The sequence below is a fragment of the Panthera uncia genome, chromosome D2 (genome assembly GCF_023721935.1).
Source record: "Panthera uncia isolate 11264 chromosome D2, Puncia_PCG_1.0, whole genome shotgun sequence".
Classification (NCBI taxonomy): domain Eukaryota; kingdom Metazoa; phylum Chordata; class Mammalia; order Carnivora; family Felidae; genus Panthera; species Panthera uncia.
The window spans coordinates 78,742,384-78,765,971 of record NC_064818.1 but is presented as its reverse complement, the minus strand read 5'-3'; the positions used below and the strand labels follow the sequence as shown (position 1 = coordinate 78,765,971).

Sequence of the window (23,588 nt, the reverse complement as noted above, 5' to 3'; positions counted from 1 at the left end):
GCGTCGGTGCGCATGCGCGATCTCCAGCTGTGCGCTGCTCTGGCTCCCAGACCCCGGCCGCGCCGCTGGTGCCTCGCGGCCGCGCGCAGGCCGTTTCCATGGCAGCAGAGGCCACGCGGTGAGGGGGCCTCCCACCCGGCTCCCAGCTCCCACAGCTGCATCTCGGGCTCCTTGGCACCGCGAGATACCGCCCCCGACGGGGCGCCCGCCGAGTGCCCCAGCCCCTAGCCTTTCGGGCCTCTGCAGCCCGGCGAGGTAGGTGTCGCCGCCCACGGTGCCGACGATGACACCGAGGCCTAGCGGGAGCGTGACGAGTAGCGAGCGGAACTCCGAGGCCGCTGCTGGCTTGGGCGGGGGTCCCTGGCCTCCGGGGCAGCGGTCGCCCCGAACGGAAGGTCGCCGGATGCGTACAGATGCCCGCGCGCCAGGCTCAGGCCCGGCCCCGAGGGGGCACCCCAACACCGTCAGTGGCATAACCATGTCAGCGACTGAACGAATCCCCCCCTAAGCCCTGCCCGTAGCCGACGCTCTTGAAGCGCATTTCTGGACCCGAAAGTGTCTTTAACCTTCAATGCTTCGGGTCCAGTGGGGAAATCTGAATTACAGACCAGAGCCTACTTTGAGAGAATAGAGAGTGGAGGGGACTATGGTGCTGCTGCAGCCGGTTGTGGCCCAGTCTACCTCCCCGCCCAGTGCTGTCAGATCTTTACGTGGCAAGAGCCCCCGGGGTTCTGGAGTTTTACAAGGTCCATCCTGATTGTTAGCACCTGTGCCAAATAAAATTCAGCTCCTAATCAGATTTCTCACCTGGACCACCAGTATGCAGCCATTGTAAAGATGACTGGAAAGAAGGTCCTTGAAGAAGACATCAGCTTTCTGAGCAGAAGGTCTATGGTTTAAGCATTCTCTCCTCTGTAAAATGAGGAAAGTGGGTTGGAGAACTGTGACCCTAAAAATGGAAGGCACTGCCCCTAGTAGTGAGGTGGCTACTGCCCAGAGGGCCCTTTCTCAGTGATCTTTCGGCAGCAGGAAATGGAGTCAGGGTGACGTAAGGGTTGCCAGAGCCCAAGTCCCCATGACTGTTTTCTGTAAGTTTCATCTTTCCTGAGAGTCTCCGCTACCAGGCCACCATATGGATGTTGGCAGACCCGCGTATCAGAAATTCACATCTGATGGGGTAGCTTAAAATGACCCCTTTGGGCCCCACAACTGTGCAAAAACATCTTCCTGTAACGTACAAGACAGGAAGCTGTAGGGGGGGAGAAAAACACCTATCACAAGGCTCAAATTAGAAAAAAGACTCGGAAGGCATGGTGCCAGTGTATGAACAGAGTTGCGCTCAGACAGCACGGGTAATTTTTAAGTATACAGTTGAGTGGCACGAGGTATATCCGCATTATTGTGCAACAGTCACCACCATCCATCCCCAGATCTTTATCTTGCAAAAACCAAACTCTGTGTCCATTAAACTGTAATTCCTCAGTTCCTACCCTCTGCACAACGGGCCCCGGAAACCCCCACTTTGTTCTCTGCCTTTATGAATTTGGGCTATTGTAGTGGAATCATATAATGTGTATTCTTCTGTGGCAGCTCATTTCACTGAGTGTAAAGTCCTCAGCGTTCATCCATGTTGTAGCAGGTGTCAGAATTTCCTTTTTTTTTTTTTAGGGTTGACTATTTTTAGGGTTGACTAATACTCCATTGTACGTATATGTCGCATTTTGTTTATGCATTTGACCATTGGTGGGCACGTGGGTTGCCACCACCTTTTGACTCTTGTGAATAATGCTGTGAACTTGGACGTAAAAATACCTGTTGAAGTCCCTGCTGTTAAATTTTGGGGTGTATATACCCAGAAGTGGAACTGTTGGATCATACGATACTTCTACGTTTACTGTTTTTTGAAGACCTATACTTTTTGGTATTTTGCAAAGTTTCCAGGCATGGCTTTGACAAGAGATCGGGGGAAAAGCCTTACTTGCACCCTCAGACTAGCTCCCAGGTTGAGGTCATGGTCAGGGTGTAGAGTAGAGTATCTTAAAAGAGCCTAGATGGTAGGCCTGGATTAAATTCCACCGCTGCCACTCGCTGTGCTGTGTGACTATGGGTACATTGCTCAGTCCTTCAGAGTTTTGGTTTCCTCTTCGGTGAAATACGGATAATAATACCTACCTTGCTGGTCTAAATGGGGGTGGAGATCCTGCCATGTAAAATGCTTGGCCCCTTAAATAACACAGAGTAAGCGCTTAATAAAAGGGCAGCTGTTGTTACTGTTGAGAGAGCAGCAGGACACAGCTAGAAAGTGTGCGTTCGAGAACCTGGCTCTTTCTTACCAGCAAAGTGGTCTTGATCAAGTCGTTTCTCTGTTTGTGTAAGGAAAAGAGATCATTTCCCCTGCTCCGGAGATGCTGGGTAAATCTGAAGTGTTGTTTTCCCTCAGTGTGAACTAATATTTACCGAGCATCCCCTGTGGGGAAGGAAGTCCGTCAAACAGCCAGCAGTCCAGAGGGTCCCGTCCACTGCATGATCGCAGGGCCTGAGACCAAGAGCAGAGCAGCCTAGACCAGAACACAGGCCTCCGCCCCCCAGCGCAAACCCCTTCCCCTCCCCCGAGCCTCTTCCCAAAGTCCAGAGCGGCTCAGATACAATCCTCCTTATTTAATAGCCTGGGAATAGCCCCGCTTGTTTCCTGTTCCTGGTTCCCTCCTATTCCTGCTGCGAGGCAGGTTAGCAGGAGTTTCTTCAAGCAGGGAGCTTTCAACTTGGTCCGGGACAAATGCAGGGATAATAGAATTCCTGAGGCTGTACTGGCTCCCCAGGCTGCCGTGTCCAAGTGCCACAAACTGGGCAGTGTATACGGTGGAAATATATTGTCTCAGTCAGTGGTAGACACTAGAATTCTACGACCAAGATGTCATTAGGGTTGGTTCCTTCTGAGGGCCGTCAGGAGACATCTGCTCTGTGCCTCTCCCCCCGCCCCGTTCTGGTGGCTTTCTGGCCATCTGACATCCCTCGGCTTGTCAATACCTCGCCCCGATCTCAGCCTTATCTTCACAGGTCTTTCCCCCAGTGCGTGCGTGTGTGTGTGTGTGTGTGTGTGTGTGTGTGTGTCCGCCTCTCCCCTTGTCATCGGATACCAGCCCTATTGGATTAGGGCCCGCCCTAATGACCTCATTTTAACTTGACTACATGGCAAGGACCTTGTTTCCAAATAAGGTCACATTCTGAGGGATGAGGGTTAGGACTTCAACACATAAATCTTGGATTCAAAGCCTAACAGCCCAGGTGCAGGGATTTACCATTTCACTGCTAGCTCTCCACAGCAAGCGACCGGATGACGGGTATGTGAACTTCTTGATGGGAACAACTGAAGAAGCCTATGTGGAGATGCACGTCGCCGAGAAGGGCATCGTTCATTTTTTGAGAACCTCCCCCCCCTCGCCGCCCCAATCCCTAGAATACTCCAGGCTCTAGTCAACAAAAGCATCTCAGCTGGCTTTACCCGTCTCCAACCTGTTCGGCACGAATCCGCTGCTGGACTCCTGTTTTAATGTCACCAGACCTTCCATACAAAGTAGCTGGAATGTGCACACATCATCCTAAGGCATCGGCCACAGCAGAGTATGAATTCTGAATCAGAGGAGCCCTGGGCCCCGATGCAGACTTTTAAAGCCTTTCTTCTGAGTGCTGGCAGTTTGCAGTAGGCAGTACTTCTGTGTGTGTGTCTGTCTCTCTCAGTCTCTCTCTCTCTCTCTGTCAACACTTAGCTCACAGTTCTGTGGTTGTCAGTCTCCCCCCACCAGCCTTGGAGCATCTTGAGAGTGGGTGTTAAGTGTTATTTGTCCCTTAACCAGCACCCAGTTCCCAGCATCACACAGAAGAGATTCAGTGTATCTTGGGTAAACGAAAGTAGGATTGCAGAGCCCCTCCCTGTCTCGTTGAGAGCCACGTTTCTGGCCTGGAAGGCCAGCCGGTCCTTTCTTAGTTCCCCTTGTTGGTAAAATCCAGGAGCTTCTGCAAGGTGAGCAAGGCAGAATGCGGCACACCAGGAACTCCAAAGAGTAAGTCCTGCCAAAGAACCGGGCTCAGCTGCTCCCCAAGCGCATCGCATGGTTCTCTTTGACTTGCCCATCATCCGGAACTGCCCGCTCGGTGCCTGGTATCTCCCATATGTGTGCGTTGGGGTGGGGAGGTACCCCTGCAACGACTCTCCACCCCACTGCCTGCCTTGCCAGTGATGGCCTTGTTTCTCCTCTTCAGAGCAAGACTGAGTCGTCTTCCCTTCCTGTACCTATGTCTTTACCTCTACTTTATTCTGGCACTTGCTCTATTATGGACTGAATTGTGCCGCCCCCCCCGCCCCCACCAATTCATATGTTCCAGCCCTAATCCCCAATGTGACTTTACTTGGATATAGGCCCTTTAAAGAGGTATTGAAGAGGGGCACCTGGCTGGCTCAGTCGGTCTAGCATGTGACTCTTGATCTCAGGGTCATGAGTTCAAGCCCCATTTTGGGCATGGAGCCTATTCAAAAAAGGAAAAAAAAAAAAAAAGCAGTAATGATTAGATGAGGTCACTGGGAGGTCAAGCTCTAATACAATAGCCACCAGGTGGAGGCCTAATCCTGTGGGTCCGGTGTCCTTTACCAGAAAAGGAGACACCAGCGGTCTCTCTCTGTGCACAGAGGAAAGACCACGTGAGCACGGCCAGGAGGCACTCGCCCCTAAGCCGGGAAGAGAGCTCTCACCAGGAACCAACCGTGAGAACACCTTGATCTTGGACTCCCAGCCTCCAGAACTGTGAGCAAATAAATGTCTGCTGTTTAGCCCCCGAGTCTTTGGAATTCTGGTATCGATGGGATTCCACTCTGCAGAGGTGTCTTCCTTCTCCTTTGCTAGGGTCTCCCCTGCCCACTGCCCAACTTGACCTGGCATTGCCTGGGTGCTGGAGGGCTCTGACCTGGGCCTCCTTCCCCTGTCACCCAGGTCCCGGGACTTCAGAAGACTCCCTCTACACACTGACACCGCCCAAATCCCTGTCCTTTGACCCGACTCCCCCCGGAGCCCAAACTGCCTACCCAGTTTCTCCATTTGGGCATTTGGTGCCAGGACTGTCCGACTCATTTACCACTGCAGCGGACCTAGTAAATGCTGTAACATTCGTACAGCACGTCGTGGTAAACAGATGAGGTATACAGTTCCCAGGTAAAGGCAGCCGGCCCTGGCTGGGGCTGCCGTGGTTCTGGCTGCCCTGGGCCCCACCAGCTGCCCCAGGGGCCGAGAGGACCAAGCCCGCAGGCATGCCTGTAAGCCGTTCACAGCACACGAACGAACGGGCTGAGGCGCACGGGTGTGGAACAGGCATCCTCAAACATGGTCCGTCCCGAACGAATCTTTGTCCCCATCCCTTCGCATGCCCCGGCAGGGCTCCCATCCTCTGGCTGTTCGGGTTATAAACCCAACTCCTCTTTCCTCCACCCTGCACCAGCCCCAGTAAATGCTGTTGGCCCCACCTTCAGAACACATCCGAGGGGACGCCTCCCCACTTCGCCTGCCAACCCCTATCCAGGCCCTGTGGGTAGGAGTTGGCACAAGAAGCCCTGAGGAGGGCGAGCCTGAGAGACAGAAGTCTGGGGCGGCCGGAGTGCAGAGGCAGGAGTGGAGACCCCGGGGCTGGACCCTGCCGGGCCTTGTTGGGTCGTATCAGGGAGTTTGGATCTGATCTCGACAGGAGTGGGAAGGTTCTTATTGACGGATTTACTTCTCCTGGCCCTTTCTCATTTCTGCTTGCCCTTTCCTCCTGCAGGGTAACAGGAGGCGGGGAAGTGTGGTATCACAGAGCAGGCGCAGGACTGAGGGGCAAGGGATCTGACGCTGCTTTACCGCCCACGATGTGATCTTGTTTCTCCTCTGTTAAGTGGGGCAAACCTCTGCGTTACCAAGCTGTCGGGGTGCCAAGTGACTCAGAGGACATAACAATGACCACTGACACGTTTACTGAGCACCTACCATACACCAAAGACTGACTGAATGCTTCAGTTGTATGAAAACGATGAGGTCGGCCCGTTTTATGGGTGAGGAAGCTGCCGTAGAGAGGACAGAACTCCAGAGTCCCTGAGCTGATAAGTGGCAGAGCCGGGTGGCATTCACAGACAGGCGGGCTGGCTCTCAAGGCTGTGCTCCCAACGCCTAGGCTGTGCTGCCTCTCCTATCCTTTGCAGACCCCACCCAGGGTTTGGGAGAACAGAAAATAAAAAGTATCACTCTGGTACAGAGTGCTTAGATTAATAACGCAGACACGCGAAAGCAAAGCCCATCTACCCACCGCAAATAGAGAAAATACTTCTTCTGGGTTCTTCCCTGTGGTTGTCTTAGGTAATAAAATTGATGGCTCCGGGATAATAACCATTAAGAGATTCCGTGAGCTGTGCTACTGAACTTGAGAACTAAAAATCAGATTATTACCCTTATTCCTTCTCTGCCCGTGCTCACAGCACCTCTAATGCAACATTCAGAGAAACCACCGCTGATGATTCTGTGCCTGGCTAGCGCCCCATGTCATCAAGTTCAGTGAGAAACCCATCACCTGATAAGTGCACAGAGATAGTCCTGCTAACACATCACTCATTTTCTTAGTCATTTAAGAATTAAAGTTGATCATGTTTTGAGACTAGATTCCCCACTAATTGACTAGTACCATTCACTGTATATTAAGCACATTCGGCCCAGGGCAGAATCCCAGGGCTCAGAGAAAGGTCTACAGGGCGTGGGGGTGGAGGGGAGTGAACAGGGGGAGTCCCAAAAGGTCCTGCAGAGCCAAAGGATCTGCCGCAAAGGCCTGGGGACTGGGTGACAGACACTGCCCTTAGCAGAGGAAATGGTCACCAGGGGGAGGCCTGGCTCACGGGGCAGCTGAGGTGCACGTGTTTCCACAGGCACTCGTGTGCATGGCGTCAGCTGCCCTACACGTGGGGGATGACTTCTGTGCCTGGAATGGCTTCTGTCCAAATGGCTTTCTTTCTCCCATCATCAGGATTTAGAGAATGGCATTACTGCAACTTCTCCCAGACCAAGGAAAGGTCCAGAACATTCCCATCCACATTCCAGCCGGCAGGGAGGCAGGGGGAGAGAGTAGGGGCGTGGCACTTCCCGCTAAGGGCAGGACCCACAAAGTATGCGCCTCGTCCACCCCCCCCCCCCCCCCCCCCCCCCCCCGCCCTCCGCCCTCCACTTGTGTCCTGAGGGCCAGAACCTAGTCACCAGGCCACATCCAGGCACGTTTTCATTTGGGGCAACCACGTGCCCTGCCCTGTTAACGACAAGGGAGTCCATTTCTATGAGAGAAAAGGGCAGACTGGGTATTTGGGAGCCAGTGGCGACCCTGGCCACACCTGCCACTCCAAGTAAGACTTGGCCAGTTAGGCCTCCATGGCATCTTGACTTTTTCTTTGTCGGGCTTATCACACCGGCTCTGTCATCGTCTTTACGTGTAAAATGTCGGTTTTATCCTCCGGTAAAGATGAGGCAGGAATCGTACTGTATCCCCAGTGCCTAGTACACAGTAACTGTTTAGAAATAGTTGTTGCCTCATTGATAGGATTACACTGAACACACCTCAAGCTTAGGTGGGATTCAAAGAAGAAAGACATTTTCGCCTAGCGGCAACCATCAGGCCGCGGACCGATGGTTTCACCCTGAATTCCGTCACTGCGTCCTGTTAACGCTGTCTTCACTGTGAATCCCCGATCCAGCCGCTTCCTAACGGCGCCACTGCCCAGTGTCCACGGAAGCCAGAGACCCTTCAAAAGCGCGAACCAGTGTCATCGCTTCTGGTCCTGCTGCAGCCCGTCTGTGGACCCATTTCTTGTGGGGCCCAAGTCCACCTTGTCCTTCGCACTGGAGCCACGCTTACCCTTCTCTCCTGGGGACATGCCCGGCCCCTTCCTGACACTGGAACAGGTTTCCCCACTGCCGTTGTCATTCTGATCTCAACTAAGACGCCATCTCAGAGGTGGCCCTGGGGAGGCGACCAGCTATCGGCACCCGGTCACCTCTCCTACATCACCTTACAGCACTTGGTAGTACTTGAACTTGTCCCCCCTTCCCCAGTAAATAATGCAGACCTAATGCCCCTGAGGCAGATTCCAGGCGTCACTGCCTGAGAACAATATAGAAACATTTTTGTGAGAGACTGGCTCCTTGAATCTGAAAGCAACACTAACATATCCTTTGAAAACTTGGGGTTCCATATCCCAGAGCCTACAACTGTGGCGGGGATGGGCTGGGGCTGAGGTCGGTGGCCCAGAACGGCTTCCTTCCAACAGTATTACGCCTCCATCTTTTAAGCCCCTCAATCGTTGCTCGTTCTGTGTGCCTGAAAACACGTATGCAGCAACAGAAAATGCTCAGTTTTACCTGCCACTCAGTGACCTACAGATTCCTGGAGCCCCAGAAGGGGCTATCGGCATCAGTCAGGGTTCAAGCCGAGAAACAGAACTGGTGAGGGCTATGGATTAGGATTACCGCAAGCAACTGCCTCATGCAAGTGTGAGACCCAGGGTGCAAGCCTCCGAGAAGGGCAGGCCGGCCCAGGCAGCGCTGAAGCTGTGTCCACAGGTGGAATTTCTTCCTCAGGGAAGCCTGGGTTCTGCCCTTACGGCCTTCCACCGACCGGAGGAGGCCCTCCCAGGTTATCTAGGATAATCTCCCTGGCTAAAAGCCACCTGATGATAGACTTTATTGTGTCTCCAAAATACCTAGGTCAGCGCTCGTGAATAAATGGGGACTAGATCCTAGCCGGGCTGACACGTGAGCATGACCATCTCAGAAAGGCGGGTTCCCGGTTTCCCAAAAGACAGACCCATTCCCAACGACCTCAGGAAACAATAGAAACAATACTGCCTACTTCCGCAGTCTCTGTAGCTAACAGCTCAGTGGCAGCAGTAATTAGAACTTGATTTCATAATTATTATTTGTTACCCAGGGTTGGTTGCTTAGATACAAAGCAATTCATTTTGAGCCAGATTTTCCTTAAGACGCCCTGCAGATATTATAATGTTCCAGAGCCTATTCAGTAATAACAAGTAATGGCTCTCAAAGTTAACACATTTCTGCTCGAAACAATATGTGCTGTTTGACTGTTACCAACCACTTGCATAGTAGTTAGTAAGTAACTGGTGGGCCTCATGCTACTCACGGGATAGTAATCCACATTTCAGTCAGGATTTATTCCACAGTTCTCCAGCAGCATTTATTTTGAGGCCTTTGGGGTAGTCATATTAAATTCCACCCCCACCCTACGCCTGGATACAAAAGAATTTAATGTCTATTGTAAAAAAAAAAAATGTGGATAATACAGGAAGAGGTGAACAAGAAAACAATCACCCTAACCTGTCCCCCAGGAATAATTATCAGTAGTATTTTGATGCATATCCTTTCATATAGATGTATATATAAGATCAATAAAGTCACACTATTCATGCATCCTATTTTTTAACATTATTTGGTGATCCATGTAATTAAGTTATTAATGACTCTTCTAATGATTTAATCTAATGATGTACCATTCCCTCAACGTTGGACATTTACTTTGTTTCCTGTTGTTAATACTAGGATACAATCTTACCACTAGAAGAGGAGTAAGTCCTGGAGACCTAATGGACAACGTGGTGATTATAGTCAACAATACTGTATTATAAACCTCAGAGTTCCCGGGAGAGTTCACCTCAACTGTTCTCACCACAAAAAAGAGAGAATTAGGAGGCATGGTAAAGCCACTACTGTAGTCATCACACTGCAGTATAGAAATGTATCAAATGAACAGCTAACTACCTGACAGTTACAAATTTACACAGTGTCCTATGTCAATTATATCTCAAAAAAAAAAAAAAAAAAAAAAAAAGAATACCAGGATGGACATCTTCATGTTAGTTTTTGCACACATTTATGAGTAGTGCCTTTGTATTTGTTCTTAGAAGCGAAATTATAGGAAGAAAGAGTATGAAATATACAAGGCTCTTGATACATATCAACGAATTCTTTTCCAGGTCGTTAGATGACTTTCGAAAGGTTTCTCATAATATTTGACAACATTTATAACCCATCATTTGAAAAGTAGAAAGGTCAACAGAATTATTTCCTAAAGAGCTTATGAACTATTTAGTATGTTTACCCTGAAACAGAAGTAATTGTTTATTTCCTTAAAATAATTTCTCTATTATTGACAATACAACCCCAAATTTGTATCGCTTCTATTTATGAGCCTTAAATGTGTGGCCCAGACACTGGCTTTCCCTAATGGCTTTCATCTGCCTTTCCGAGTGATATCAAGTGCCAGCATGCTGTCCCTTGGCCTTATCAGCGACAGGGTCTTCAGAAGGAACAAGCACATGAATGCTAAGTCATTGTGGGCGAGGGACAGGTCCCCTCAGCCAGCAGTTGATTACCTTCTTCCCCTGCTTCTGTCCCATCGATAACTGCTCAGGAAGAGTCCTTGAGCTCTAATTAGGATCCATCTGTCTCCCTGCTCTGTCACAGCACCCTGTAAGGATTGCCAGGCGATAATGAAGGTTCTTTTACTAAAAGACCCTAAGGAGGATGACTGTGGCCAAGATCCATATATCAGGGTAAGTGCCTGAGGCTCCTGGTCCCGCGAGGCCTAACAGTGTCTTACTACGACGGTGAGGGGTGGTGGTGGGGTATCTGCTAACCCTCTACGGGGCCGACACCAAGTAAGTCGTGACTGTGACCCTTTCCTTATTTTCCACACAACCCTGGCCAATGCAGAACTATATTCTTGTATTTGCAGGAACTAGGATTATATGGACTTGAAGCCACTCTGATCCCTGTTTTATCATTTGAGTTTTTGTCTCTTTCCAGTTTTTCTGAGAAGGTAAGGTCTGTCAGTGTCCGAGTACCATAATTTCTGAGTCTCTGTAGAATCGTTGCCCACCCAAACCGGAAGGATTTCTTCACCATCCCCTCATTTCACTAGCAAACTTGAAACAGGGGTGGCCCAGCCTCACCTGGCCCCAGGGGAGGTGGCTCTTGGACCGCCCGTGAGTCCCCACCAGCTCCCCCAGAAAGCCTCCCTGTCCCAGAGGTGGGGTCTGTGGGGGCCGGGAGAGCAGGTTGCAGGGGGCTCTCAGCAGTGGGGCCCTTCCAGTGTGCCCTCCCACTCACCTGCCCGCCCTGACCACGCGCCGCATGGGTGTTACCATCCCATTTTAGAGCCAGGCCCCAGGTTGGGCCACTCAGCCGAGGCCCCCAGCAAGTAAGAAGGCTGCTGCGCAGGGCGTCCACTCTGCTGCCGGTGATGCCATTGTAGATCCTGCTGGACAAAGCCTCAGGAAAGACTCGCAAACATTTCACATCAAAGACTCAGTGCTCAGGCCACCTCATCAGTGTGCAACCGGCCCCAGGGGCGGAGCACCTTCGGGGCGCCTCCCCCGGAGCTCCTTTCTAGACACGCGGGCCCACAGCCAGGGTGGTTCCATGGGACTAGGGTGCCCAGCCCTGCTCCCGGGCCCCACACCTGTGTGAGCGCCAGGGTCACCCCTCCTGCTGTGCACAGCACAACCCTGCCAGCAGCTCTGTACGGAAGCATGTTTCTTCCTTTTGATTTGGGCCGAATACTGCATTATTCATTCAGTAATTTACCCGGCAAACATCCATCTGGCATCTGTTCCGTCCAAGGCACTGGGCTGAGTGCTGAGGGAACCACGTAAGTGGGGCCCCAAGAGGCACGCTCTTCCATAAGCAGCCCTGAAAGGCACCAAAGACCTCATCGCTTGAGATCACGTCTTAGACTCGTGCTCATACAGATACCAGAGTTTCCACACGGTCATCTCCCATCTCCACCAGCCAGCGTGCTCCCTGGGGGCCTTCCAGAGCCCTCATGAAGCACCCTACAGAACGAGGAGGGGCACGGGCATGTCCTTGAGCCCTGGCCCTGCCACTCATGTTGGGCCATCTCCTTAGGCTTTGTCTTCATCTAGGAGATGACAATAACCCCACCCATCTCACATGGTGAAGATTCCAGTTTTATTACAGACGCAGGTCCAATCTGCCCTCCTGCCTGCACCCCACCCAAGCCCAGGCTGGGCCAGATTGTCCCTCTCTGCACCTGTCATACCTGCCACCCTACAGTCCTCTTTCCTGTCCCTCCCCTAGACCGTGAGCTGCTCAAGGGAAATGCCATGAACAGTGAATTCACCTGCATTCGCCTGAGTGCATGAATGGTGAATTCACATGAATGGTGCACAGTTCCAGGCATTTAGTAAGCTTCCAATAGGTGCTGAGTGGACCGGTGGGTGGGTGGATGGATAGATGGATGGATGGAATTTATTCTTGTAAAACATTGGAATTCTGGGAAATGTTGAACTTGATCTTTATGTAAAACGCCTTTGTTACTGTTTGGTGTGCAGCTGTCTCATCCTGAAGGCTATGGGGGCCTCATTTTTACCAGCCCCAGAGCAGTGGAAGCAGTGGAACTGTGTTTGGAGAAAGACAATAAAACTGAAGGTAAGTGGGGGTGGGGGGAGGGCGGGTACCTGGGTGGTTCGGTCAGTTAAGCACCTGACTCTTGATTTTGGCTCAGGTCGTGGGATCAAGTCCCACATGGGCCTCCAGCGCTGAGTGTGGAGTCTGCTTAGGATTCTCTCTCTCCTTCTCTGTCCCCCTTCCCCTGCTAGCATTCTCACTCTCAAAAAAAAAAAAACAAAAACCCAAAACCTGAAGGTAGGGGAGACACTGTTGTGAATTCCACTGGAATTTACTCCAATTCTTCCCACTGGGGATATCAGATTCCAGAAATAGCTGCCCTTCAGGTTGGAAAAATCTCAGTGACTTTTAGTTCAAAAAAGTATTCAGGTACCAAGTCACTTCACGTTCGTGTAAACTTTGGAGGAAGCAGAAAATGACCTTTCTCCTTATAAGCTGACTCTTGATGTCCCACACAAAGTGACACATTAACCCGGTAGCCTTCTACCACTACGCCTAGTGGTGCCATGTCACAGATACTGCTTTGGGACACAGGTGACAGGGCTGGCTCCTGAAGTCCCCAGTCCCTGGGTAGTTCACCTGCCAGGTGATCCTCTCTGTCCTCAGCATATACTGGTTGCAGTCTCTTTCCTCAAGGGGATGATGAAAAGACCCAACAACTTTGAGAAAATGGTCCGTGCATGCCAGGCACTTAATGACAGGACCATCCCTTAAACCCTTCTTCCTACCTCCTTCTCTCGCCATCAGAACATGTGAACAGGGCCCAGGTTTCAAACTGAACAGCCACGTTAGTCTTTGCAGTCAGACCACTTTGTGGCTAACATTTATGGAGTGCCTAATGTGTACCAGGCCCTGTTAAATACTTTCCGTTTGTTACCTCATTTATCACTAGACTGCTGGCCAGAGGCATATGTACGGTGGTCCTGTTTTACAGATGACAAAGCTGAGGCTGGGGAAGCGCTTGTCCAAGGCCATGGAACCAGTCGGTGCACAGCCAGGCTTCAGACCAAGGCGTGACCAGCCCTAGTTATTCTAAGCAGTGGAGGCAGCAGTCAGGGGTCATTACAGAATGGCTTTGCAGCAGATTAGGCCTGGGTTCAGATGGCCACTCTGACCTTGGCGAGTTCCTTGACCTCACTGAGCCTTGCTTTCCTTGTCTGTAAAGTGGGCATAATAAATAATCCTTGCATCCCAGGATCATCACTTCTTTTTTTTTTTTATTTTTTAACGTTTTATTTTTATTTTTTGAGAGACAGAGAGAGAGAGAGAGAGCATGAGCAGGGGAGGGGCAGAGAGAGAGGGAGACACAGAATCCAAAGTAGGCTCCAGGCTCCAAGCTGTCTGCACAGAGCTTGATGCGGGGTTTGAACCCATGAATGCAAGATCATGACCTGAGCTGAAGTCAAATGCTCAACTGACTGAGCCACCCAGGTGCCCCCAGGATCATCACTTCTAACTACTAGCTAGCTAAACTTACCAAGTGCCTTCTCTGTGCCAGACCCCATACTAAATGCTTTACCCCTGAGGTAGATATGACTCACCAGAGCTTGAAGAGCAGAGGGTGTGAAACTTGCCAAGACCACAGGGTCTGTAAGTTGTAGACTGGTGATTCCAGCTACCAGTCTGAGTCCCAAAAAGAAGCATTCAGGATGTTCCCTGGCACATGGCAGGCTAGTGGGGAATAAGTGGCAGTGGTGAATGGTTATTGTCTCTCTACAGTTAATTAGGCTTCCGTTATAAGCTAAAAAATCACCTTCTTGATGGTGTATACACATTCACCTCCTGCTAAAGAGAAATATCAGCTACGAGGCTCGGAGAATGGTTTGCTCACATGCGATAGGTAATTTTCAGATAAACATTATTTACATGGGTCGGGGAGGAAAGAAGGTGAAACTCAATCTCCAGTTACTTTTTGAAAAGAAATTACCCCCAGGGCACCTGGCCAGCTCAGTCGGTAGAGCATCCAACAGCCCCATGCTGGGTGTAGAGATTACTTAAAAAAAATAAAAATCTTTAAAAAGAGGTAAATAAAAGAAAAGGAGATTTCCAATGGGAGTGCAAAGGGTTGTGTCACACTTAAATATAAGGGAGAGTTCTGCTCATAACTGGATTCTAAGAAGGGAGAGTGCATATTTTCTTGTCTTCTAAAAAAAGTGTTCAATACTGAACACTGCTCAATATTGAACCCCCAGTGGCCTGATGTATTCGTACAACCCATTTTCTCTTTGTAGTTCTTTAATCCACATTTAGAGATGTTTCTTTTTGTCGTAAACTGGTAGTGTTCTCCATTAAAGTGTGTCTGCTATGAACATGAAATTTATTATCTTTCTTTGACCTAATGGAAACATGAGTCCTCTCCTCGGAGATCACAGCTTCTTGACTGCTTCTAGATTTATGTCCCAAATAAAACCAGTTGGATTGCTTTATTAGATATTAAGTTGCCACCTTTCAATGACCAGTGACTTTTTCTTTAAAAGTCTAAATTTTTAGGGGCTGGTTCATTCAGAAGAGCATGCGACTCTTGATCTCAAGGTCATGAGTTTGAGCCCCAAGTTGGGTGTAGATGTGACTAAAAAAAAATTTTTTTATTAAGTCTAGATTTTTACATTAAAAAAATTTTTTATTAGAGATAAAAAGAGAGAATCTGTGAGTAAGGGAGGAGAAGGAGGGAAAGAGAGCATCCCACGACCCTGGGATCATGACCTGAGCCAAAATCAAGAGTCAGACACCCAACCTACCCAGCTATCCAGGCACCCCTAGATTTTAAATTTTTAATGTCACCCTTCAAATCAATTCTTCAAGTCATATTTGTTCTCTGGTACACACTAAAAATGCTTCTAGTGCCAACTGTGGAAACGAGTTAATATTTTACTCACGGCATACTGAAACATTTACCAAGGTGATTTTTAAAAATTTGCCTGCTGAATACGAACAGAATAAAAATGGAATTTTAGTTTGAGGTGCTTCTCTTTATATTTGGTCATTAATAGTTTGCCTTGTTCACAAGCGTCTTAGGATGAACAGGCAGCCTCGGGCAACAGTGCAAATGGCCACCATGATATCTGCAACTCACATATCATTCCATGTTTTACAGTCTGGAAACACTCTCTGAAAGAAAAGTGGAATGCTAAGTCAGTGTACGTGGTTGGAAGTGCTACCTCTTCTCTAGGTAAGCAATCCAGGTAAAGGTAAAACGCCACAGAATTATTGCGATATTATGTATTTGTTGGTCTTTGTCCCAGTACCTGGCACAAAGCTCCTTGAGGAGGTTTTAACCCTTGGTATTTGCTAAGTGATAAGAAAGATGAAGTTATTCATAACAGACCTCTTTCAGTTACACCTGAGTTTATATTAATGAGGTGGCTTTTGGAAAACTGCAAAGGATGGGGGGGGCTGGTTGCCAGGGGAACCAACCTTGGGATTAGAGAGGGTGGTCTCCTGTCTCCCCCACCTCCGAGGAGGAGAGTGGGGCTGGAGGTTGAGTTAATCATCAGCGACCAGTGATGTAATTCATCGTGCCTGTGTAATGAAACCTTCATAAAACCCAAAAGGATGGTGCCCCAGACAGGTGCTGGGAGGGTGGTGCACCTGGAGGGGGTGTGGAAGCACTCTGCACCCGCCCCCCTTGCTCTGCGCATCTCTTCCATTTGTGTCCTTTGAAATATCCTTTGTAATAAGTAGGCAATAGTTAGCAAACCATTTGCCTGAGTTCTGTGAGCAAATGATCCAACCCAACCCACATTCGCTAACCAGAGTACCAAAGCATGACTATGGTAGTAGCAGAGAGTACAGGAGAGAAAACCAAGGGTTTTTCATTCCGCAATGACTTAGCCTTGTTTATTTAAAAACAAAAACAAAAACAAAAACACACAAAAAAACACTGTAGTTCAAAATACGATTTTTTGCTTATTAAATTTACAAATAGTTAAGTATAGAATGCCGCTGGTAAGGGTACAGTGAAACAAATATATTCAAATATTGCTAAGTAGCATTAAGAATTGGTTCATATGTTTTCAGAAATACTTGATCAGTATGTATCAAAAGCTCTATTACATTGGCACCTGGCTGGCTCAGTAGGTAGAGCATGGGACTCTTGATCTCAGGGTTGTAAGTTCAAGCCCCATGTTGGGCATAGAGCTTACTTAAAAAAAATGAAGTAAAATCTTTTTTTTCCAGTTATTAAATATTTATTCAATGTAGTTCTTAAGTTCTATTACAATGGAAATTTTGAATTTTTCATTGGTGCCTAAGTTATCGGCTCAAGAGGCATGGTACCCTGGCTCCAGAAAACTCTGACTAGGCTTATGTAGTGGGTCCAGGGCAGGACCCTATAAACTCACACAGCGTTCTGCATTGGGTTTGTCCCCATATTGAAATTCATTTTTTTTTTCAATTAAACTAAATTTCTTTTTTTTAATTTAAACCCAAGTTACTTAACATACAACGCAATAATGATTTCAGGAATAGAATTTAGTGATTTATCACTTACATATAACACCCAGTGCTCATCCCAGCAAGTTTAATGCCCATCACCCATTTAGCCCATCCCCCCACCCATAAAATAAAATCTTTAAAAAATAAGAAAAAATTTTAAAAGCTCTATTACAAGGTTTGTACCCTTTGGCCCACTAATCCCTTTTCTGATAAATCTAGACAAAGGTAATAATCCAAAATAGGGGAAATTAAGTGTTTTTATTATTATTATTATTATTTTTTAATGTTTATTTTTGACGGAGAGAGAGACAGAGCATGAGTGTGGGAGGGGCAGAGAGAGAGGGAGACACAGAATCTGAAGCAGGCTCCAGGCACCGAGCTGTCAGCACGGAAACCAACGCGGAGCTCGAACTCATGAGCTGTGAGATCATGACCTGAGCTGAAGTCGGACGCTCAACCGACTGAGCCACCCAGGTACCCTTGAAGTGGTTTTGATGTGAGACTATATCCTAGCATTAGTTATAGTCATGAAAAAAGGAAAGCCCCCAATAGGGAAACAGTAATCATCTATGTGATGATTATGTAGCTTCTTCTTTTACATACTTTTTATTTGGAAGGAAATTTATAGAAAACTTAGAATACAAAGAACTCAGTCTTTCCTGGACTCCTGGAGAGTAAGTTGCCAACATGATGCCCCCATCGCCTGCAAATATTTGAGTGTAGATTCCCCACAAAGACATTTCTGTATAGCCACAACCATCAAATTTAAGAAATTAACACACATATATTGGTACCTCCTAATTCTCACTAACATCTCTCATAGCTGAAGGGTTAAGTTCAGAATCACGTCATACATCTCGTCAGGTCTTGTTAGTTTCCTGCAGGTTGAAACGATGCCTCCATCTGTCTTTGGCTTTGTGACCTTGACACTTTCAGAGTACAGACCATTTGTTTTGTAGACGGTCCCCCAATTCAGGTTTGTCTGATATTTTTCTCATCATTACATTCATTCAGGTTATATATGTCTGGCAGGAATATCACAAGCAATGCTGTTTTTCTCCTTGACGCTCACCCATCATTCCAATTTGCTCTCTTACTGGGAATGTCCTTTGTCATCCCTTGATTTAGGTGATGTGAGGCTTCTCCACTGTGAAGCTACTGTTTTTCCCCTTGAAATTAATAAGTGCTTTGTGGGGAGGTACTTTGAGAATATATGATAATGAATTCTTTCTTTTTTTCTTGCGTAGTCTCTACACCCAATGTGGGGCTTGGGCTCACAACTCCAAAATGAAGAGCCACATGTTGTGCCTATTGAGCCGGTCAGGTGCCCCTGATTAATTGTCATCACACTGTCAATTTATTCAATTACTTATTTGTATCAGTATGGATTCGTGGTTTCCTCGTTTAAAGATTACAACCCATTACTAAGTCCATTTATTTTATTGCTCAAATTATCCCTGATGTGGCCATTGGCAACCCCTTTAAGGTGACTTCTGTGTCCTTTTGGCACGTCCCATCATTCTCTGAGTACTTCCTCCTTTGCTGGTGCAAAAGGATGTTCCCGGTATGTTCTGTCTTTCCTGTCACAGCCCTGAAATCAAGCATTTTCCCTAAGAACCAGGGTTCCTATCAGCGGAGAGGGGTATTTAGCAGCCGTCATGTGGCTGCTCGGTGTATTCATCACCCTTGGACTTCACTGCTCACAGTCATTTTCAGCACACAGAGACAGGGAATACATAAATGTACACACACACACCCCCCAATGTTCACATATCCTCATTTGTATTGGAAACCATGAGTTTATTCCACCACCCCCAATTACAGTCCGACACCACGGGGCTTATTCTGGGTCTTTCACTTTTATATTTGTGGCCCCCATCTCTGACGGGGAGAAACCTCATACATTTACCAATTTGACCAGTGTCCCTGTAAGGAATCGGTCTCCCCTGGCCCCACCCTCACAGGGTTTCCGACCTCACATCGGTCACTCCTCCACAATGACACTCCCGTTACTCTGCCCCACCTGAGGGCCTTCGGACCGAAACGGTCAAAAGGAGGGGGGCGGAGCAGAGAGGCTAGGGGGTCTTTTTAAATGATTTTGAAGGATTTTTAGAGCATAGGAAAGATACAATATATAACACTAAGGAAAAAGCAAGAGGCAATACAGATAGATATCTGATATAATTTCACTTTAATCAAAAAATGCAGGGACTGTACTATACCAGAGAGTCCTCTCTATCCTCCAAGGAGCCTGAAAGGAGCAGGGCCTCACGGAGATACTTGCCGGAGTATGTAATGTTCGTAACCAAATCAGTCACAACAGGCAAAAGGTGGGAACAACCCAAATATCCACTGACAGATAAATGGAGAGATAAAATGTGGCATATGCAGGCCACAGAACATCATGCAGACATAAAAAGCAAGGAAGGGTACCTGGGTGGTTCTGTTGGTTAAATGTCTGGCATTGGCTCAGGTTGTGATCATGGTTCATGAGTTTGAGCCCCACACTGTGGCTTTGGATCCTCTGTCTCCCTCTCTTCCTGCCCCTCCCTTTTTCGAGCTCGCTCTCTCTCTCTCTCTCTCTCTCTCTCTCAAAAATAAACATTAAAAAAAAAAGGAAGGAAACTCTGACATCTGCTACAATATGGAAGAACCTTGAAAACATTGCACTAAGTGAAATGAGCCAGATGCAAAAAGATAATGATGCCGTATGATTCCACTTATATGAGGCTCATAGAGCAGTCAAACTCAAAGAGACCAAAGGTACAGTAGAGGTTTGCAAGGCCTGAGTCAGGGGAAGTAGGAAATTATTGTTTAATTTGGTGTAGAGTTTCTATTTGGGAGGATGAAAAAGTTCTGTAAGTGGATACTGGTGGTGGTTATGAATGTACTTAATGCCGCTGAGTTATACACTTACTCAGTTAAATGGTTAAAATGGTAAATTTTATGTTATGTATTTTTACTACCGTAAGAACAAAACCTGAAAGGAAATAGACAAACACTAAAGGTATTTATCTCCAGATGGTGGTAGTACAATGGTTTTTATCATTTTTAAAATACTTTCAACATTATCCAAACAGTCTTGAAATTGTTATTTAAAAAAAATTTTTTAATGTTTATTTTTGAAGGAGAGAGACACAGAGTGTGAGTGGGGGAGGGGCAGAGAGAGAGGGAGACACAGAATCTGAAATCGGCTCCAGGCTGCGAGCTGTCAGCACGGAGCCCGACGCAGGGCTCGAACTCACGAGTCTTGAGATCATGACTGAGCCGCCCAGGTACCCCATATGTTATTTTTAAAGCACAGAGGTAAACAGTGAATCATTAAAAGTCAACCTTACAAATGAACATAAAAATTCAGCATTTGGGGCACCTGGGTGGCTCCGTCGGTTAAGCATACATCTTCGGCTCAGGTCATGATTTCATTGTCGAGAGTTGGAGCCTCACATTAGGCTCTGTGCTGACAGCTCGGAGCCTAGAGCCTGCTTCGGATTCTGTGTCTCCCTCTCTCTCTGTCTCTCTCTCTCTCTCTCTCTCTCAATAAATACACGTTACAAAAACTTTTTTTAAACTAAGCATTAGGGGTGCCCGGGTGGCTCAGTTGGTTAAGTGACCAACTTCAGCTCAGGTCATGATCTCACGGTTCGTGAGATCGAGCCCCGTGTCAGGCTCTGTGCTGACAGCTCAGAGCCTGGAGCCTGCTTCGGATTCTGCATCTCCCTCTCTCTCTCTCTCTGCCCCTCCCCTGCTCATGCTCTGTGTCTTTCTGTCTCTCAATAATAAATAAACGTTTAAAAAAAAAATTTTTTTAAAGTAAGCATTAAACAATGCTTAGCAATTATGAGTAAATCAATGTACAGCTTTGTTGCAAAACAGTTCAGTTTGTCCAAATGAATTTTGAAACACTGGGGGAAGTTGCGGCATGAGTGAAAGTAGTTTAAAAATGAAAAGCCCTCTTTCCAGAGAACAAAATGACGTAAGGCGGACACCAGCTGCGAGCTGCCTGTCTAATTAAGAGCTGATGCTTAGCTTTTCAGTACAGTGCGACCTGCGCCTGGGAGCCCTGCAGATCAGCAGAGGGGGAGTCAGGCCTTGGTTGCCAAGGAAACCGTCCCCACCCCCCCCCCCCCCAAATCAGTTAAGACTTTGCTTGCACCTTCTTTCGCTGTTTTCTGAAGTAGAAGAGGGAAGCAAATCATAGAGGCAATTTCCGACCATCAAAGACAGTGTGTTTGTAAATTGTTCCATTTTGATTCTTGTGCTGCCTTCAGTCTGGTCTCGTGCTTTGCATCTCACTGTTCTGTCAAGTGAGAAGAAAACCCCACAGCGGAAGCGGTGACATGGGAAGAGAAAGCTGAGACGGAGCTGGCATCCCGTGTGGCCCAGGCGGCAGGGCCCGGTCCGATGGGGACCCGCTGGCCCCGGCCTGCTCCCTGTTCGTTCAGCTGTGAAGGAAAAGGGCGCGTTCTAAATGCTAGAAACATTATGACCAGAGGAGAGATGTAATTCGAATTTCGCAGCTGTAGAAAAATCTCCTGGGAGAGGAGACCCTGGCCGGCTCTGTTGGGCCCCACACTGGGCGCAGAGATTACTTTGAAAGAGAAGGAAAAAAAATCTCTTTGGAGAAACCAATCGGTCTTAACATGGAAGTCAATCGCCCAACTTTGGAACCTTCTTAGTTCACTTTGCAGACACGATGTGCACAAGGAGCTCTCTCTGGCAGGTGCAGGGAAGAGGACTTCCTTGAACGCCTGGACGTTTCTGTTGATCCTGAGGCTCAGCCAAGAGACTGGAGGGTTAGAGGACGTTAAACACTGACAGCCAGAGGAATCCAGGCCCGTGTGTTAGTCATCATCTGCTGCGTAACCCATTGCCCCAAAACGTAGTGGCTAGAAACAACAAGCATCTAATTGCTCACGGTTTCCTTGAGGCAGAAGTCTGGGAATGGCTTAGTTGGGTCCCTCCGGCTCAGGGTCTGTCACCAGGCCGCAGACACCTCGAGGCTTGACTCGGGGGCTCTGCTTCCAAGACCCTGCACGTGGATCCACCCCCCAGCCCTCACGTGGTCCTCTCTAAAGGGCCACCTCCCGGCCCTGCTGGGAGACAGTCCAAGAGCCAGCTTGAAAGAGAGCATCCAAGCCAGAAGCCGGTCTTTCCGTAATCAGGCTTGCAAGTGACACCATCTCCGTCTGCCATCTTCCTTTTGTGTAAATGGAGTCAGTCCAGCCCACACCCAAGGGGAGGGGATGCCACAGGGGTGTGAGCACCGAGGTGACTGGGAGCCTTTTCACAGGAGCCCCTCTGGCTCCCCCAGAAGCTGGGGATCAGGGCCGGAGACGGAAAGGTAGGGATGTGTCTCACAGTGGAAATGGAAACCGGGTCCGGTGAGCAGCAAGCAGTCAAGGTCCATCAAGGAAACGTGTCTGTGTCTCTTCATAAATACTGACTCGACTCACAGTCCTGTAGATATTATTAACTACTAATAGATGGAGACTATTTTGTAAGTCTGTTGTTGGTCTGCATAAAATCTCTGGGAATGTCATTTTGGTGGGAAAGTTTCTGCTTAATAAGATTTCCATTTGTATCGAAAAAGCAGCGTTGGTTGGCTGCGGGCTGATCCCCTGCGGCTCAGCCGGCCTCCCTGGGGGGAAGCCGCCTCCCTGGCCGCCCAGAAGTGGGGTCCCCTAGCTCCCCCATCTGACTGCCAGTCTGGTACCTGGGAGCCACTGAGTGGCCCTCATTACTTGGCCTTGTCGACCCGGAACAATTCCTCTGTGGAACACAGCTTAGCACTGAACAACTCAGGACTCGGACAGACGCTGTGTAAGGTAACTTCACTCTGAGGTGTGTATGTGCACCGTCGGAATGAATTACCGTCTACACCTACTCGTGTAAGTCCTACTGCCATTTCTGCGTCCCCGTCACACGTCAGGCACTGTGCCGTGCACTTTATGTATGTCTTTTCACAAGGAAGGTCTCATTAAGCCCATTTTCCTGACTTAAAAAAACCAAGCCTAAGAGAGGAGGTGTGATTTACCAGTCACACGCCTCCAAAGTGGTACAGATGGGGAGCCTGGGTGGCCCGGTTGATGAAGCATCTGACTCTTGATCTCGGCTCAGGTCACGTTCTCGTGGTTCGTGGGACTGAGCCCCGCATCGGGCTCTTGGCTACCAGTGCGGAGCCTGCTTGGGATTCTCTGTCTCCCTCTCTGCCTCTTCTCCACTCATGCTCTCTCTCTCTCTCTCTCAAAATAAATAAATAAACTTTAAAAACAAACGTGTAAAAAGAAAAGCAAGTGGTACAGACATCATTCAAATCCCTGACTGCATTTTCCAAAGCCACCATGACCCACTGGTCTAAGCACACAGATGTCCTTCCACTTTTAAACCCTATCCGTTTTTTTTTAGTATTTTTCATTGCTTTGTTTCCCCACTCATTCTGGGAGAATACTGAGGTCTTCTTATCCCTAACCTTGTTAAAATGTCTTCAAAGCCCATTTGCTGACTCTTACGGATGTGCTTTCGCACTAAGAATTGTCTTACCTTCACATAACCACACGGTACCTTTCGCCATAGGCCTCTGCCAGCGGGGGGGGGGGGGGGGGCCCCCCCCCTGGTTTGCAAGAGCCCCCCCCCCCCCCCCCCCCGCGGGCCCCC

At 48.4% G+C, this 23,588-nt stretch overlaps 1 protein-coding gene across 8 annotated transcripts in view; it reads left to right on the top strand.

Moving 5' to 3' along the window:
- The first annotated feature begins 16 nt into the window (after window positions 1–16).
- UROS (uroporphyrinogen III synthase) overlaps window positions 17–23,588 on the top strand; it is a 35,564-nt gene continuing 11,992 nt past the window's right edge. Inside the window, exons 1-7 of one of the 8 annotated variants that reach the window (XM_049646626.1) lie at window positions 17–255; window positions 4,685–4,799; window positions 9,612–9,766; window positions 10,536–10,624; window positions 10,807–10,890; window positions 12,425–12,521; window positions 15,595–15,669. In XM_049646626.1, the coding sequence (XP_049502583.1) occupies window positions 10,562–10,624; window positions 10,807–10,890; window positions 12,425–12,521; window positions 15,595–15,669 (319 nt within the window). In that variant the 5' untranslated portion in view covers window positions 17–255; window positions 4,685–4,799; window positions 9,612–9,766; window positions 10,536–10,561. Of the gene's footprint in view, window positions 256–4,374; window positions 4,800–7,240; window positions 9,767–10,535; window positions 10,625–10,806; window positions 10,891–12,424; window positions 12,522–15,594; window positions 15,670–23,588 lie in introns of those variants that run through there. The other 7 variants (XM_049646630.1, XM_049646625.1, XM_049646628.1 and 4 more) reach the window with 7 other exon arrangements.